Source organism: Arctopsyche grandis, chromosome 3 (genome assembly GCF_051622035.1).
Source record: "Arctopsyche grandis isolate Sample6627 chromosome 3, ASM5162203v2, whole genome shotgun sequence".
NCBI lineage: Eukaryota > Metazoa > Arthropoda > Insecta > Trichoptera > Hydropsychidae > Arctopsyche > Arctopsyche grandis.
In genome coordinates, this window is record NC_135357.1 from 31,452,870 (window position 1) to 31,466,165 (window position 13,296).

Genomic DNA, 13,296 nt, shown 5'->3' on the forward strand with positions numbered 1-13,296 from the left:
AATAAAACAAAAACAAAAAAAGAACATAAGATGTATCCCTGAGTTTCTCTTCCTTCAAATTTATTATATATTTATGCTAATTAATTATTATCAATTACTTTATTTTTGATATATGTATGTACATATGTAGATACATTTGAATCATGACTTAAACCAAGAAAATTAAATATTTAACAACTAAATATACATAAGAAATCGAAATATGTAAATACTCAGGTATTTTGATTGACAAGTAAAATTAAAATACTTTATATAAAAAATAATATAAAAATATATGTAAACATGTATGTAATTAAATAAACATACACAGGTTTGTTTTTTAATTTAAAATCCAAAAGGGCAACTTTTATTTATAATCCAACTACATACTATTATTTCATAAAACAAGAAAGGGAAAGAATAAATGAGAACAAAAAAACAAAGAAAGCTAATGATTTTTATCTTCAAACCTTAATTCAACGAATTAAAAAGGTTTCGGTGATTATTCCGCAAAAAGCGATCTCGCGCACGTCACTAAAATCTCGATCACGGAACATCTGGTACCCAAAAACTCCATCAATCACGCGATATATAGTACTGACGAGAACTCGAGTGGCAGATGTTCCGTGATCGAGATTTAAGTAATATGTGCGAGACCGATTTTTGCGGAATAATCCGTTTACCATTAAAAGGATATGGTGGAATTATAAGAATAAGAATAGTAATCGAAACTCAGACTCAAAATTTTAAAAATTTCAATCAAGTTTTAATAATTTAGCTTTCATAATTCCACATTTTGTTATTTTTATTTTCCTTTCAAATTTTCCATTATATCAATATGCTTAAATATGTTGATCAGTGTTCAGTTATTAAAAATTTTGATTTTGAAGTCGAAAAGTAAGAACCCTTTTAAATTATTTGGAACTTTTTAAACTTTAGATAGTGCTTCTGTACACCAATTACTAATATTAATGCGTATTGTTTTGTTTTAGTTTATATACTGACCAACAATTGTAGCGTTTCCCTTATCAATTTATAAACCGAAAAAAATGGTAATTGGACTATTCGTCACATTGGGGTGGTCACAAAGACAATTTTTGCCATGAAAATCGCGAATACACAATATTTGGCACTCAAGTTCTCGTCACTATGATAGTTATCGTTAGTATGATGGACTTTTCGGCTGCCAGATGTTCCGTTATAGAGATTTTAGTAACTTTGTGACGAGTAATTTGTGACCAGTAATCACCGAACCGAAAAAAATAGCACAAGTGTGTACACACTGTTTACGTAATATTTTTATGCACTGGTCACACCGTCGCAGCTGATCGCTGCGAACTGTCATCCAAAAGGTTATGTTTTGAATTTATAATATTCATTTCGCGCCAGAAATCATCATTATCAATAAAAATTGCATTATACTTGCATACTTATATATTGCAATCATTTAAAAATGTGCACACGTGTCACAAAACGTATACATCCGTCAATTCGAGTGATTGTGTAACTTGGTAATTCGACCACATATCAAAGCCTTCCACACGTCACAATCATCAGAGTTAAAACACTGTCCTAATAAATGAAAGCCGATTTCTCCTTTAGATTGATCGTATACATTTATCCAGTCCCGATGCTCGATGGCTCCGAGCTTCGATGAACTCGTCTTCAGGACAACGGAGAGGCTAGACGTGCTGCATGTAAGTACTTGTTATCATAGTTATGGCATAATATCATCAATATACGTATATCGAAAGCAGTGATTGTTGAATTGTGAGTTGGACCAGAGCCCAAAATCTCAATATGAGGTTAATGGATCTCGTTCCAATTTCATGAATGAAATTGGTTCAATGTGACATAATACGTGTCTTTGTATTACAATGTTTAGATGCACGCAGTGTCCGGTGCTAATCGTGCCAAAGAATTCGCCTATCAAATACATGAAATACTACAACAGGTAATATTGTTGTTTTTTAATTATTTTTAATGTATACGTGTGCATTTTTTTAATTTATTATTTTTCTGCTTAGGCATGGAACAATCCCGCTTTGAGAGATGCTTTAGAAAGAAGCGCAGAAAGTATAAAATCGACAGGGTACCGAGCTTTAGAAAGCGTACAGGAATCATGGCAAAGAATAGGAATAGATGATCTTCCATCTCCCGCAGAAATTATAAGACGACTCAATGTTTTATTCAAGGACCGCAGTTAGTATTTTTTTTTTTTAATCTAATAATATTCAATTATTATATTGAAATTGAACGACTTAATTTATGTTTTCAGTGTGGCGACATACAGCACTGATATTTGTTTGTGGTGCAGCCTGTGGTTCGGTATTTGGAATTGCCGTTGGATGGCATTGGGGATCCCGATCACTCGCCATACCTCACTATAAAGCGTTGCATTCCTTGCAAGATGTAAGTAAATATATTAAAACCTCGATTATCCAGACTAAACATAGACAGCGGCATTGCTTGGTGGTTGCGTTAATGCTAACCACCGAGATGCTATTGGGCTCAAGTCCTGGGTTGACCTCGATTGAAAAGACTTTGTGAAAGATATTTGTGATCCAAGTCGATCAAAGTTTGCCAATTTATCTGATTTCATTGTTGAAACGGCTCCTCATCAAATTGGCAAAACCATCTTATCCACTGTCAGCACTATTTGAATCATCATCATTCACCATCCAATGCTGGATGAAGGCCTCTTTAACACGCTCCCATTCATCTCTGTTTTGCGCAACTCTCATCCATCTCACCCTACACATTTTCCTATATTCCTGTATTCCCTGCGGTCTTCCTTTTACCTTTTTGTGCACATTTCGTCCTTTCTTCTAGCCACATCTCTTCACTCTATCCACTATATCCACTACCCTTGTCATACTTCTCACCCACGTATTCCATTTTCTGTCTTTCCTCGCCATGTCTAGTTCCATACTTCTTTGAGTGCATTGCACTTTGTATTGAAACTTGGCATTCAATGTCCAAGTTTCACATCCATACATACATACTGAGAAAACACATTGATATAAGATATTTTTCTTCAAGTAAAGTGGCATTTTTGATTTAAAACCCGCATTCATTCGTCCAAATGAACGCCATCCTAATTTCATTCATCTCTTTATGTCTTCTTCTTCACTACCGGACATGTCAATTATGATATTATATAGAGTGCATTGGACTTATTGTTTCACACAATTTCATGAGAATTGTTGACGCTTTGCATTGTTTTTTTTTTTAGATTAAAATATTTACAATGTTTAAGTACCATTGTAAACGCAGAAATCACAATAAGTCCGATCTAATGATATCTTGTTTGATATCTAATGTTCTAAGTTCGTCTACCCATCTTCCCTGCGGTCTTCCTTTTACCCTTTTGCATTATTTCGGGTACCATTCTAGCATTTCTTTTATCCATCTTTCGTCCATTCTTCTAGCCACTTGGTCCGCCCATTGCCATTTCAATATCTTCACTCTATCCACTACCCTTGTCATACTTCTCACCCACGTATTCCGTTTCCTGTCTCTCCTTGTTATGCCTAGCATACAACGTTCCATACTTCTTTGAGTGCATTGCACTTTGTGTAGCAAATTGGCGTTCAATGTCCATGGTTCACATCCATACGTCATTACTGGCAAAACACATTGATCGAAGAAAAAACTGCATTCATTCGTCCAAATGCACTCCCTCCTAATTTCATACGTCTCTTTATTTCTTTTTCTTTACTACCGGACATGTCAATTGTTTGACCTAAATACAAATAATTATTTACTACTTCTACTATTTTATCATCTAATGAAATGCTATCAGGCATGCAATAGCTATTGAACATTAGTTTAGTATTGTAACGTATGTATAAAAGGAGCTGCCGGTTAAGTGCAATCGGATTAGGAAGAGTGGCATCCCCGCTATTTCCCAGAATCCAGACGAGCGTGAGACGGCGCATCCCTTACACTGTGCGACCGTTATAATTGGTTTCGAGGATTATCTCCAGACTAAGTGCAAGTCGGCTAAACAATGGATGGACTTAGCGGTCAGTACCGGCACCCAGCCACTTCCCGCTAGAATTCTCAGAACTGACTGCGCGAAAGCGTGAGTCCACATATCTGGTACGTGACTATAACAATAGGTAAACAAACGTGTCGAGGAAGATGCCCTGAGCGACCTGTCCTTTATAAGGAGGTACTTAGACCATATCAAGACATTCTGGACGGTGCGTGTATCTCCTAAATCACCAATAAATGCTGTGAAACGGCTTTGGCCTTGTACTTGGATCCTCCACCCACCCCTATGCAACAGTATTATCTACGTTAATTTTTAATCCTACTTTCCCTGTCCAGCTGTGTTAGTCTGCTAACTCAGCTGGATTGCGAGCCATTAAAACTCTATCGTCTGCGAACCGAAAATGACTCAAGAAACGACCGTTGATTTTTACTCCTGCTGTGTCCTATTCCAAGTTCCTGAAAACTCCCTCAAGTACCACATTGAATAACTGAATATGATTTCAAAATTTATAATTTATATATGTACAAGCTTAATACTATAGATATTGCTCAGGGGCAACCTTCTTCTTCTTCTTCTTCTCAATACCCTGTCCGCATCCGGGCGTTGTTGACCACCTCGTGGATTATTTGAAGATATCAGCTTGCCCTGGGCATCATTTACCCTCGCTACGCCACTAATCATACATATATCCTAATAAAACTCATGAAACTCTTTCAGGGTAGTGCAATCGTGGTAGAAGACGGTGCTGGAGCCAACATCCTGCATGGCAACGACGTCGTAATCAAAATCCACGCCTTTTCCATTCAAACGATCGACAGAGACATACTAAGAGGTAGAGCAAGACGACTGCGAGATCTAATCAAACCACGAAATAAGGTTTTTTCATCATATGTCAAGACATCACATCGACTATCTGCCCTTTTAATACTGTTTTATTATATATTATTTTTGAAGGAAGTGACCATCGGCCGTTCGTTCTCTGGAGTCATCACAGAAATGGGTTCGTCGGTCACTCGTTTAGATATAGGCGATGAGGTTTTAACACTTTTTTTTGTTTGAAGTATCATGTATTACATGTATGTATGTAGTTTCATTGATGTATTTGGTTTGTTAGGTATGGGGTGCTTTAGCCGAATGGGAAGGTGGCAGTGCTCAAGAAATGCTAGCGGCTCCGGCTCATCGAATCAGCCGAAGTCCTCGAGCTTTGCCTCCCGAGGCTGCAGCGTCTCTTCCCCACTGCGGCTCACAAGCTTTATACCACTTACAATTGTCAGCACTCACTACGCACACTGCCAAGAGTAAAAGGCAATGCCGAGTCACACTTTTATACATACATATGTCGGCTAATGTATGAAGATTCGATGATTTGATTTGATTCTCTCTGTTTTGTTTTTTAGGGTTCTGATTGTAGGTGCTGGAATCGGTGCAGGATGCGTTATCGTACAACTTTTGAAGACCTGGGGTTCCGATGTTGTGGCTGTGTGCGATCGACGAGCGCAAAAACTCGTCGCTGCACTCGGTATACATACATATGATATTATATTATTTAGTGTCCAGACGTCACTTTGGTTCCACGAGAACTGTAGTAACCATCGCTTTTCTCATGTTTGACTATGAGGGTCGTGACTTTCCCGCCTTCTAACTTCCATAATGTGGCCTGTCATGGTCCTCCCCGACACCCTGCAGCTCGCAGTTACTCGACTACAGTTTTCCCAGTGGCAGCCCTAACCTGGTCGTTCCATCTTGTTAGGAATCATACTCTTCCTCTGTACTTTCCTCAAGGCTTCCCAGAACGACTAAAATTATATAAAGTTTAGGCTTTTTATTAATTTATGTTCGGCGAGCGTCATTGACTCGGGCGACCGTGAAAAAGTCGAAAATATTCGTTTATCATGCATACATATTTTATTTTATTTATTGTTACAAATCAATATACACTCGCCATTACAGATTTGCTCCAATGCGACGGGTGTATGTTAACGAACTACAGAATACATAAACAATCAGAAATCAGAAATACAGTAATACATACATATACAATCAGAATATATAGCATATAACAATTAATCAGAAATAATAATCATAGAGACATCTATGGATTATTTTTAGATTTTTTTTTTGTATACAATTTTTATACATATAATAAATACGAAATTATAGAGATGTCTATAGAGATATCTATAGATTTCAGATATGAAAAACGGTTAGTATATATATCAGTGGCGTGCGGTAAAAGTTTCTCTCCCCCCTTCGTACATCCTCACTTAATTTGTGCTAGCGGGATACAACAGGAACAAGAGAAACAGGCTTTTCCTCCCGTATCCTGCGCGCGCACATTAAACAAGGCTGTATGACAAAAGGAGAGATAATTTCACCGCATGCTACTGATATATATATTATATATACATAGTACCGTTTACCATGCACCCTTTTTTTTGATCTTTCGACTTAAGATCTTTCGATTTTCGATCTTTGCCTTCCGATATTTGCTTTTTCGACCTTTTCACTTTCGGTCCCGTGAGGTAGACCCTATATATATGATTATGACGTTACTTAATGTGTGTGTGAGTCAATGGGTCACACACATATTAAGTAGCGTCATCATCATATATATAATCTCGCTAATCCGTCTGTCTATCTGTCTGAGATAACGCTCGCCGTACTATATTAATAGTGTAGCGTATGCTAAAAGGATCCGCCTTTATAATTAGTTTTCGAGGATTATCTCCAGGCTAAGTGCAAGTAGGCTAAATAATGACCACCGAATTGGCTTAGTAACGGCACCCGGTCCCTTCTCAGAAGTGACAGCGATAGCGTGGGACTGAGTGTCGTGGGAATACATATCCGGGTACATGCCTTAACAATAGGGAAGTAACCAGACGTCGAAGATGCCCTGAGCGACCTCTCCTTTATAAGGAGGTACTTAGACCATATCAAGACATTCTGGGCGGTGCGTGTATCTCCTGAATCACCAATAAATACTGTGAAACGACTTTGGCCTTTTACTTGGATCCTCCACCCACCCCTACGCAACAATAGTTTCGATTCGACCTACATATGTACGTCACAGCTAAACCACTGCCAAAACATATATACGAATATCATAACAAAAGAAAAAAACTTCTATATATACTAATCGCTACTAATGTTTCCTCCAGGCTGAGAATTTACCGCCATCTATTGAAAATTAATTTTTCTATCGGTGTTTTATATTGTTTATATGTAGGTAAGTAGGTAGTTTAGTTGGTGTATAATTATTTTATTCATTTCAGGTGCCCAAGAGGTAGTGACGGTAGATTGGTGCGATGGTGATGGAGTCAATGGAGGCCAAGATGCCAATTTAGCACTAGCCGAAGCCCTCGTGCAAGACCTATCGACACGGGAACGTTGGGACGCAGCCTTTATATGCCGGGCACCCAAAGTGTTGCAGATGTCCATGCTCAAAGGTCTCCTAGCACCGACTGCCATCATTTCAGACCTGAGACCCAAGTCTTTGTACACGGACAAAATCGGCGGATTCCTATCACTGTTTTACGGCTTTTACTTAAACGTCCGGAGAACATTTACCGTTAGTATTGGATCGATTCAATTGTGAAGTAAACTATGTGTATTCGAGGATGTGTTTTCGTATTTCAGTGGATGCGTGGAGTGCATTCAGATGCAGACTTTTTGCTGCCAAATCCACTGGACTCGGAAATGCTCGATAGGCTCGCTTCGCACGTCGAAGCCGGCAATCTTCAAACCGTTGTAGATAAGGTATGAACGTTCAGCTCGTTGATGGTGTGAATTTGTACGGTGGTAATTTTTGTTTGTTTTTTTCAGGTATACGCTCTGAAGGACTTTGAGCTGGCTTTGGCTCATGCTTGCAGCATGGGAGCCATCGGTTGCACAGTCGTCCGAGTTTCCTGATCCATGGAAAATACGCCTGTGCGTCAATTAGCGTTGAATTACAATTTGTCCCTTCGTCACAAATCTAATCTGCATCACAATAGTATTTTTTACTCGATACGTTCGCCGACAATATTTTGAACGGTGTAATTTTTAAATATCAATCTAATCTGTATTGACATGTAACTGCGGGCCCAAACATTTGACCTAATACATATTTATTTAAGACTTGGTTCTTGCAAAAGACAATAAATATAAAAAAATACCTTCAATCGATTCTTCTATTAGTATATTAACTGTACTTAACGGACACTGGTCAGTATCTCAAAAGATCAAAATCGATTCAAGGTCTATTCATACGGCACAGCACAGACCAGCTACTGCACGTAAACAACAGTACGAAAAGTATTTTTTTGTACATATTCATATGTTCCGTAATGTGTACATGGCATAGACTAAACAGCAGTAGCTGACAAAATCTATTGATATTATACAGCAGTACATTACCGTAAAGTATCAAAAGAAATTTTATTTCTTTGGAAATATTCACGCATGACATGACATGCGCACATGTTATATTTTGTCAATATTGACTCGATGATACGATGCAAGCAATATTGCGCCTTATTGTCGCGCTCTGTAATTTATATGTAAGCTAATTTTGCCTTGCACTCGGCCTAAACCTGTCTGAACGTGCGCTGCTGTATAGTATGAATAGTAGTATTTTCCGTGCACTGCTGTACTGGATAGTATGAATAGACCTTAAAGGTTGTACTAACAGCAGTAGCCGACAAAATCTATTCATATTATACTGCAGTATATTGCCGTAACGTATCAAGCAAAACTGGTTTTCTTTGGAAATATTCACACACGACGTGACGTCATAGCAGTGAGTGCACGTGTACTAATGAAAGTGCGCATGCGCACGTGTTATATTTTGTCAATATTGACTTGATGATACGATGTAAGCAATATTGCGCCTTATCGTCGCGCTCTGTAATGTATATGTAAGTCAATTTTTCCTCGCACTCGGCCTAAACTTGTCTGAACGTGCGCTGCTGTATAGTATGAATAGACCTTTAAACGTATAATAATTTCTCAGAAACAAATTTTTATTAAAAGTATTCTACATCATCTTGAGCAGAGGTCATCACAATAAGTCGGAAGTTCTTCTAGAATAATAGACCCAATCATTGGCAAAAACATACGTTAAGTTGGACTCAAATCATGAGCTGATCCATTGAACTCTGTATATAATAGCGTCAGTCATTTCGGGATTTGAATCCTATTTATAACGTGTTTTTTAATACTTATGTTAACTGTATATTGTGAGGATATTCCTCGAGTTCTATATATTCTATGTATGTATACTTGTCACTATTGGCCAGGTTTTAGCCTAAATTAGAATAATTGAAAAATAGTGTGTGGAGGAGTATTGAGATCACGACTATACTGTATTTATCGATTGAAAAGTTGACACAGTCTGTTTAAGATGAATAAAATTCACAATAGACTTCAGCAAGGGGCATAAAAAAGGTCCGATCAGATCTCTTGTACGCTTCGTGCTGAAAATTCGATACGTATATGTGTTATATTATTTATAACACATACTAAAATTCACTTCGCATATTGAGAGGCTATATTGTACATTTGTAATTACCGTGAAAGATTTGAAAAATATATATTTATGAAAAAAACTTTTTATATTAGATTATTTATATTGAATATCTCTTCTTTATCAATGAATGTGTTCAAATATATATATTTATAAACTTTTTATATGAAATATTTTTGTTTGTAAATTTACTGCTGAAGCTCTTTTGTTTAAATTCAAATGTTTATATATGTATTTCCGATTTGTTATATAAATTTTTGACTTATTTTCAAACCATGTTCACATTTCTACTGCCTTATGTAGGAGTATTGAAAACTGTACAATATTCAAAAGAATAGTTCGACTATAAAAACTTATACACTCTTATAAAATCATTATTTGTACTTATGTAATTTACAAACATTGAACTTCTATGTTACAATTCGTATGATTTCCTAAAGGGTTTAACTGTATGTACACTGAGAAAAATACTTTGTATCTTAAAAAAAATGTTTGTGCATTAAAATTTACATTATTTTCGGTGCATTAAACAATAGAGTATTGTGCATCGAATAAAATATTTCCGCATTATAAAGTGACTTTCAAATTAAAAAATATGAAACGATCATTCGAATAAATAGATTTTGAATGGATACAAAAGTGACAATGTTGCAGCCTCCCACGATTTTCAACTGTCAACAGTGTTTACTTTTGTTTCTCACTAGTGAAATGTAATATTAAATAAATAAAACCAACCCTAACTTAACCTAACCTAACCAAACCATAAATAAATAAAACCTAACCAAACTTTGGTTCGTATTTTAATATTCGCGACGTTGCCGATAAAGTTAATCTGTCATTTTAATGCACATTTCATCCACTTTTTAAGTAGCAAGTATTTTTTTCAATGATCAAAGCAAACTTTCCAATGCAATCTGTATCCGTCATTTAGAAATGCACACAAATTTTTTGCAATGTAAACAGAAACTTTTTTTAATGTACAAATTTTTTTTTTAAATTTAACATTTATTTTATAAAATGGACGTTTAAATTGTTCCGTTTCCTAAATGCAACTACAGGGTTTTCAGACATTTTTTCGAGATTGTAAACATAAAAAAAATGTTTTCTAATTATTAATCATAAGCGATGAGTGATGAATTTGAAATGAATATCTTTAAATTATATATCTATATATATATATGTATGTGAATCACGTAGCGAACATAGCACATTTTACAATTATCAAGAAAATATATGTATGTATGTATAGAATGTTATTTGATCAAATGTCTATGTATGTAAATTAGATGTATATAAACATCCAAAAAATAAATTGTTGTTACCTTCATATAAATAAAATAGTTTTATTAAAAAAATAACAATAACAAAATATTACACAACGGGAATTTCTTATATACAATTACAATTTTAAGCTGAAATTCTGCAACGGGACTGTCCTTCTAGGAAAATACGGAGCTCTGCACAGAAAGCATACGTTCGAACTCCTCGCACACTGATTGCATAAAATATGTCCACACGGTAGAGCACACGGAGTCACATTCGGCTCCAGACATCCACTACAAGCTGCAACATCCGACACGGAAGCCTTCACATCTTTAGTATCGATCTCGTCAAAGGTTGGCGGAGAGTTCACAGCGTTCAGAATTGCTCTAAACAGAGTCGGAATACCTAAAGGACGCAGCAGTCCTGATGGAGGACTCGCTCCCGGTACTGAACTCACATAATTAATCGCCATCAGTCTCTTTTCTATATTGTAATGCTGCCCGCCTAAGTAAAACCAAGCTCGGTGTAACTCTTTAACAATCGGAATTGCCCATTGAATGATCAATAGAAGTTTCATACACGCTCGCTTTGCGTCCGGTAACATGTTATCGTTTTGTGATACTTTGCCTTTGAGGTTCTTGAGCGTTTTTTGTACGATGGTTTCTCCGAATGCGCCGAGTAGTATAGAAATGATTTGATACAGCTTCAAGGGTATTTTCATGTATGTGTCGTCTACTTGGACGATGCCCGTGTATTCTTCTCCGAGTGTTTGGAAGTCTTTTAGGGTTGTTAATGAACTGTAGAGTAGTTGCGACGCTTTGGCTGTGTGCTGCGAGTATTTGTTCCATGTTCGGTTGCCGAGGAGTCGTAAGACGTCGTTGCAGCGTGATGCAAGCATGCCCGTGAAGAATTCGTCCTTTTGGGCGGCTCTGAAAATGGCCGCCGTACTGGCTATCGCCAACGCCATTTTGAATTTGAATATATTTTCAATACAGGATGTTTCAAACAGTTTGAGGTTAGGTAACTATTTTTGTTTTCATCGTTTGTTTAAGGTCACTGAAATAGCATAATAAATTAAATTTTTACAATTTCTATTGACAAATGTGATTTGTGCAACACAATTGTTGGTTAAAATTAATCAAAATATGAAAATTGTCTCACTGATGGTTTGTGTAGAAAAGTGAACTCTGAACCGAAATGACAGCTGTCAATTTAAATACATACCATAAAACAGTATTTACCGTCCATGTACTGACTTGTTTTATTGTTAAAAAAATCGGTTCGGTGATCATTGGTCACAAAGCGCTCCCCCAAAAGTCACTAAAATCTCTATAACGGAACATCCGGCAGCCGAAAAGTCCATCATACTAACAATAACTATTATAATGTTACGTATACCTACTAAAAAGAGCCGCCGAGTAATTGCGATCGGATTAGGCCGGGTAGCGTCCTGAGAGACCGTGTGACCGGTGTAAGTGGTTTTAAGGATTAGCGACAGGCTAAGTGCATGTAGGCTAAACAATGGCGACCGAGTTGGCTGGTATTGTTCCTTTCACAGAATTGACCTGTACCGTGGGAGCGAATGTCGTGGGAAGACCTATACGTACGTGACCATAACAATAGGTAAACAAATTAGACGTCGAAGATGTCCTGAGAGATCTATCCCTTATAAGGCGATATCATGTCATTCTGGACTGAGCACTGCAGTGCGTGTATCTCCTTAATCATCAATAAATGCTGTGAAACGACTGTTGGCCTTTTACTTGGATCCTCCACCCACCCCTATGCAACAATACAAACGAAAACTCGAGTGACAAATATTCCGCATTCGCGGTTTTCATAGTAAAAATTGTCTTGGTGGCCATCGCAATGTGACTAATAATCCAATTACCAACAAATCATGTGTTAAGTTCATAGAAGTAGAATGCATAGAATCGCTCTCAGCCTCCAAAAATGTTGCTACAAAAACTCTGCGCGGCAGAGTTTGCTAAACTTCGTCTCTCTTCCGACTTTCCGTCTCTCTCTTCGATGGCTCGCTTTTGGACGATACTTTTGTTAACAATGACCATTCTATGCATTCTACTTCTATGGTTAAGTTGAATCAATTATAAGGTGTAAATGCTAATTTTTACCAGCCAAATGATGTAAATGCATTGATGTATAATACACTAGATCCGCCCTCACTTGTTATACTTGTCTCCCTTTTGGCGCATGCAAAATACATGGCGCATGCACAGTTTCTCTTAGTAGGTAGGTAGGTACCGCTGCGTCGTAGGGAAAAAAACCCAACTTCCCCGGTAGTTAAACCCCCCGCACCCCTCAGTTAGTGAAGACAAGATCTCCGACCAAAATAACACGTCTGGGCCCATCTAGTGTATTATACATCAATGTGTAAATGCTAATTTTAATTTTTCTATCTTTTTATATATAATTTTGTCTCCTTTGCGCCTCTCGATGTTTGAGTAAGGGTGTATACTTGAAGCTTGGTTGCGCCCGTATAACCAATAAGTACCACAGTTAGTCTCTTTTTAGTGTAGGATGAATAATTAAA

The 13,296-nt window shown here is 37.1% G+C and overlaps 2 protein-coding genes across 3 annotated transcripts; one reads left to right on the forward strand and one right to left on the reverse strand.

Moving 5' to 3' along the window:
• The first annotated feature begins 1,267 nt into the window (after positions 1-1,267).
• On the forward strand, positions 1,268-10,812 carry LOC143923175 (NAD(P)H oxidoreductase RTN4IP1, mitochondrial-like). Of its 2 annotated transcripts, none has more exons than XM_077446721.1 (12): positions 1,268-1,331; positions 1,582-1,676; positions 1,865-1,933; positions 2,007-2,181; positions 2,258-2,391; positions 4,697-4,855; positions 4,934-5,014; positions 5,094-5,284; positions 5,377-5,498; positions 7,252-7,547; positions 7,616-7,735; positions 7,802-10,812. In XM_077446721.1, exons 2-12 carry the CDS (start codon positions 1,617-1,619, stop codon positions 7,886-7,888), a joined length of 1,494 nt encoding a protein of 497 aa, XP_077302847.1. In that variant the 5' UTR covers positions 1,268-1,331; positions 1,582-1,616; the 3' UTR covers positions 7,889-10,812. The 2 variants fall into 2 exon arrangements, with proteins under 2 accessions (XP_077302847.1, XP_077302848.1); XM_077446722.1 differs by having other exon boundaries at positions 1,306-1,490; positions 7,802-9,839.
• Positions 10,803-11,967, reverse strand: Pex10 (peroxisomal biogenesis factor 10). The gene is made up of 2 exons (XM_077446723.1): positions 11,907-11,967; positions 10,803-11,801 (listed from the first exon to the last, which is right to left on the reverse strand). Exon 2 carries the CDS (start codon positions 11,710-11,712, stop codon positions 10,882-10,884), a length of 831 nt encoding a protein of 276 aa, XP_077302849.1. The 5' UTR covers positions 11,713-11,801; positions 11,907-11,967; the 3' UTR covers positions 10,803-10,881.
• Positions 11,968-13,296: the final 1,329 nt, after the last annotated feature.

What these genes read in the sequence shown, in the direction of transcription:
- Pex10 (XM_077446723.1), bottom strand. Translation starts at nt 11,712, where the DNA reads ATGGCGTTGGCGATAGCCAGTACGGCGGCCATTTTCAGAGCCGCCCAA.
- LOC143923175 (XM_077446721.1), top strand. Translation starts at nt 1,617, where the DNA reads ATGGCTCCGAGCTTCGATGAACTCGTCTTCAGGACAACGGAGAGGCTA. An exon ending in AGAGGCTAGACGTGCTGCAT is followed by an intron (nt 1,677 to 1,864) that starts GTAAGTACTTGT and finishes TACAATGTTTAG; the next exon opens with ATGCACGCAGTGTCCGGTGC. An exon ending in ACGTCCGGAGAACATTTACC is followed by an intron (nt 7,548 to 7,615) that starts GTTAGTATTGGA and finishes TTCGTATTTCAG; the next exon opens with TGGATGCGTGGAGTGCATTC.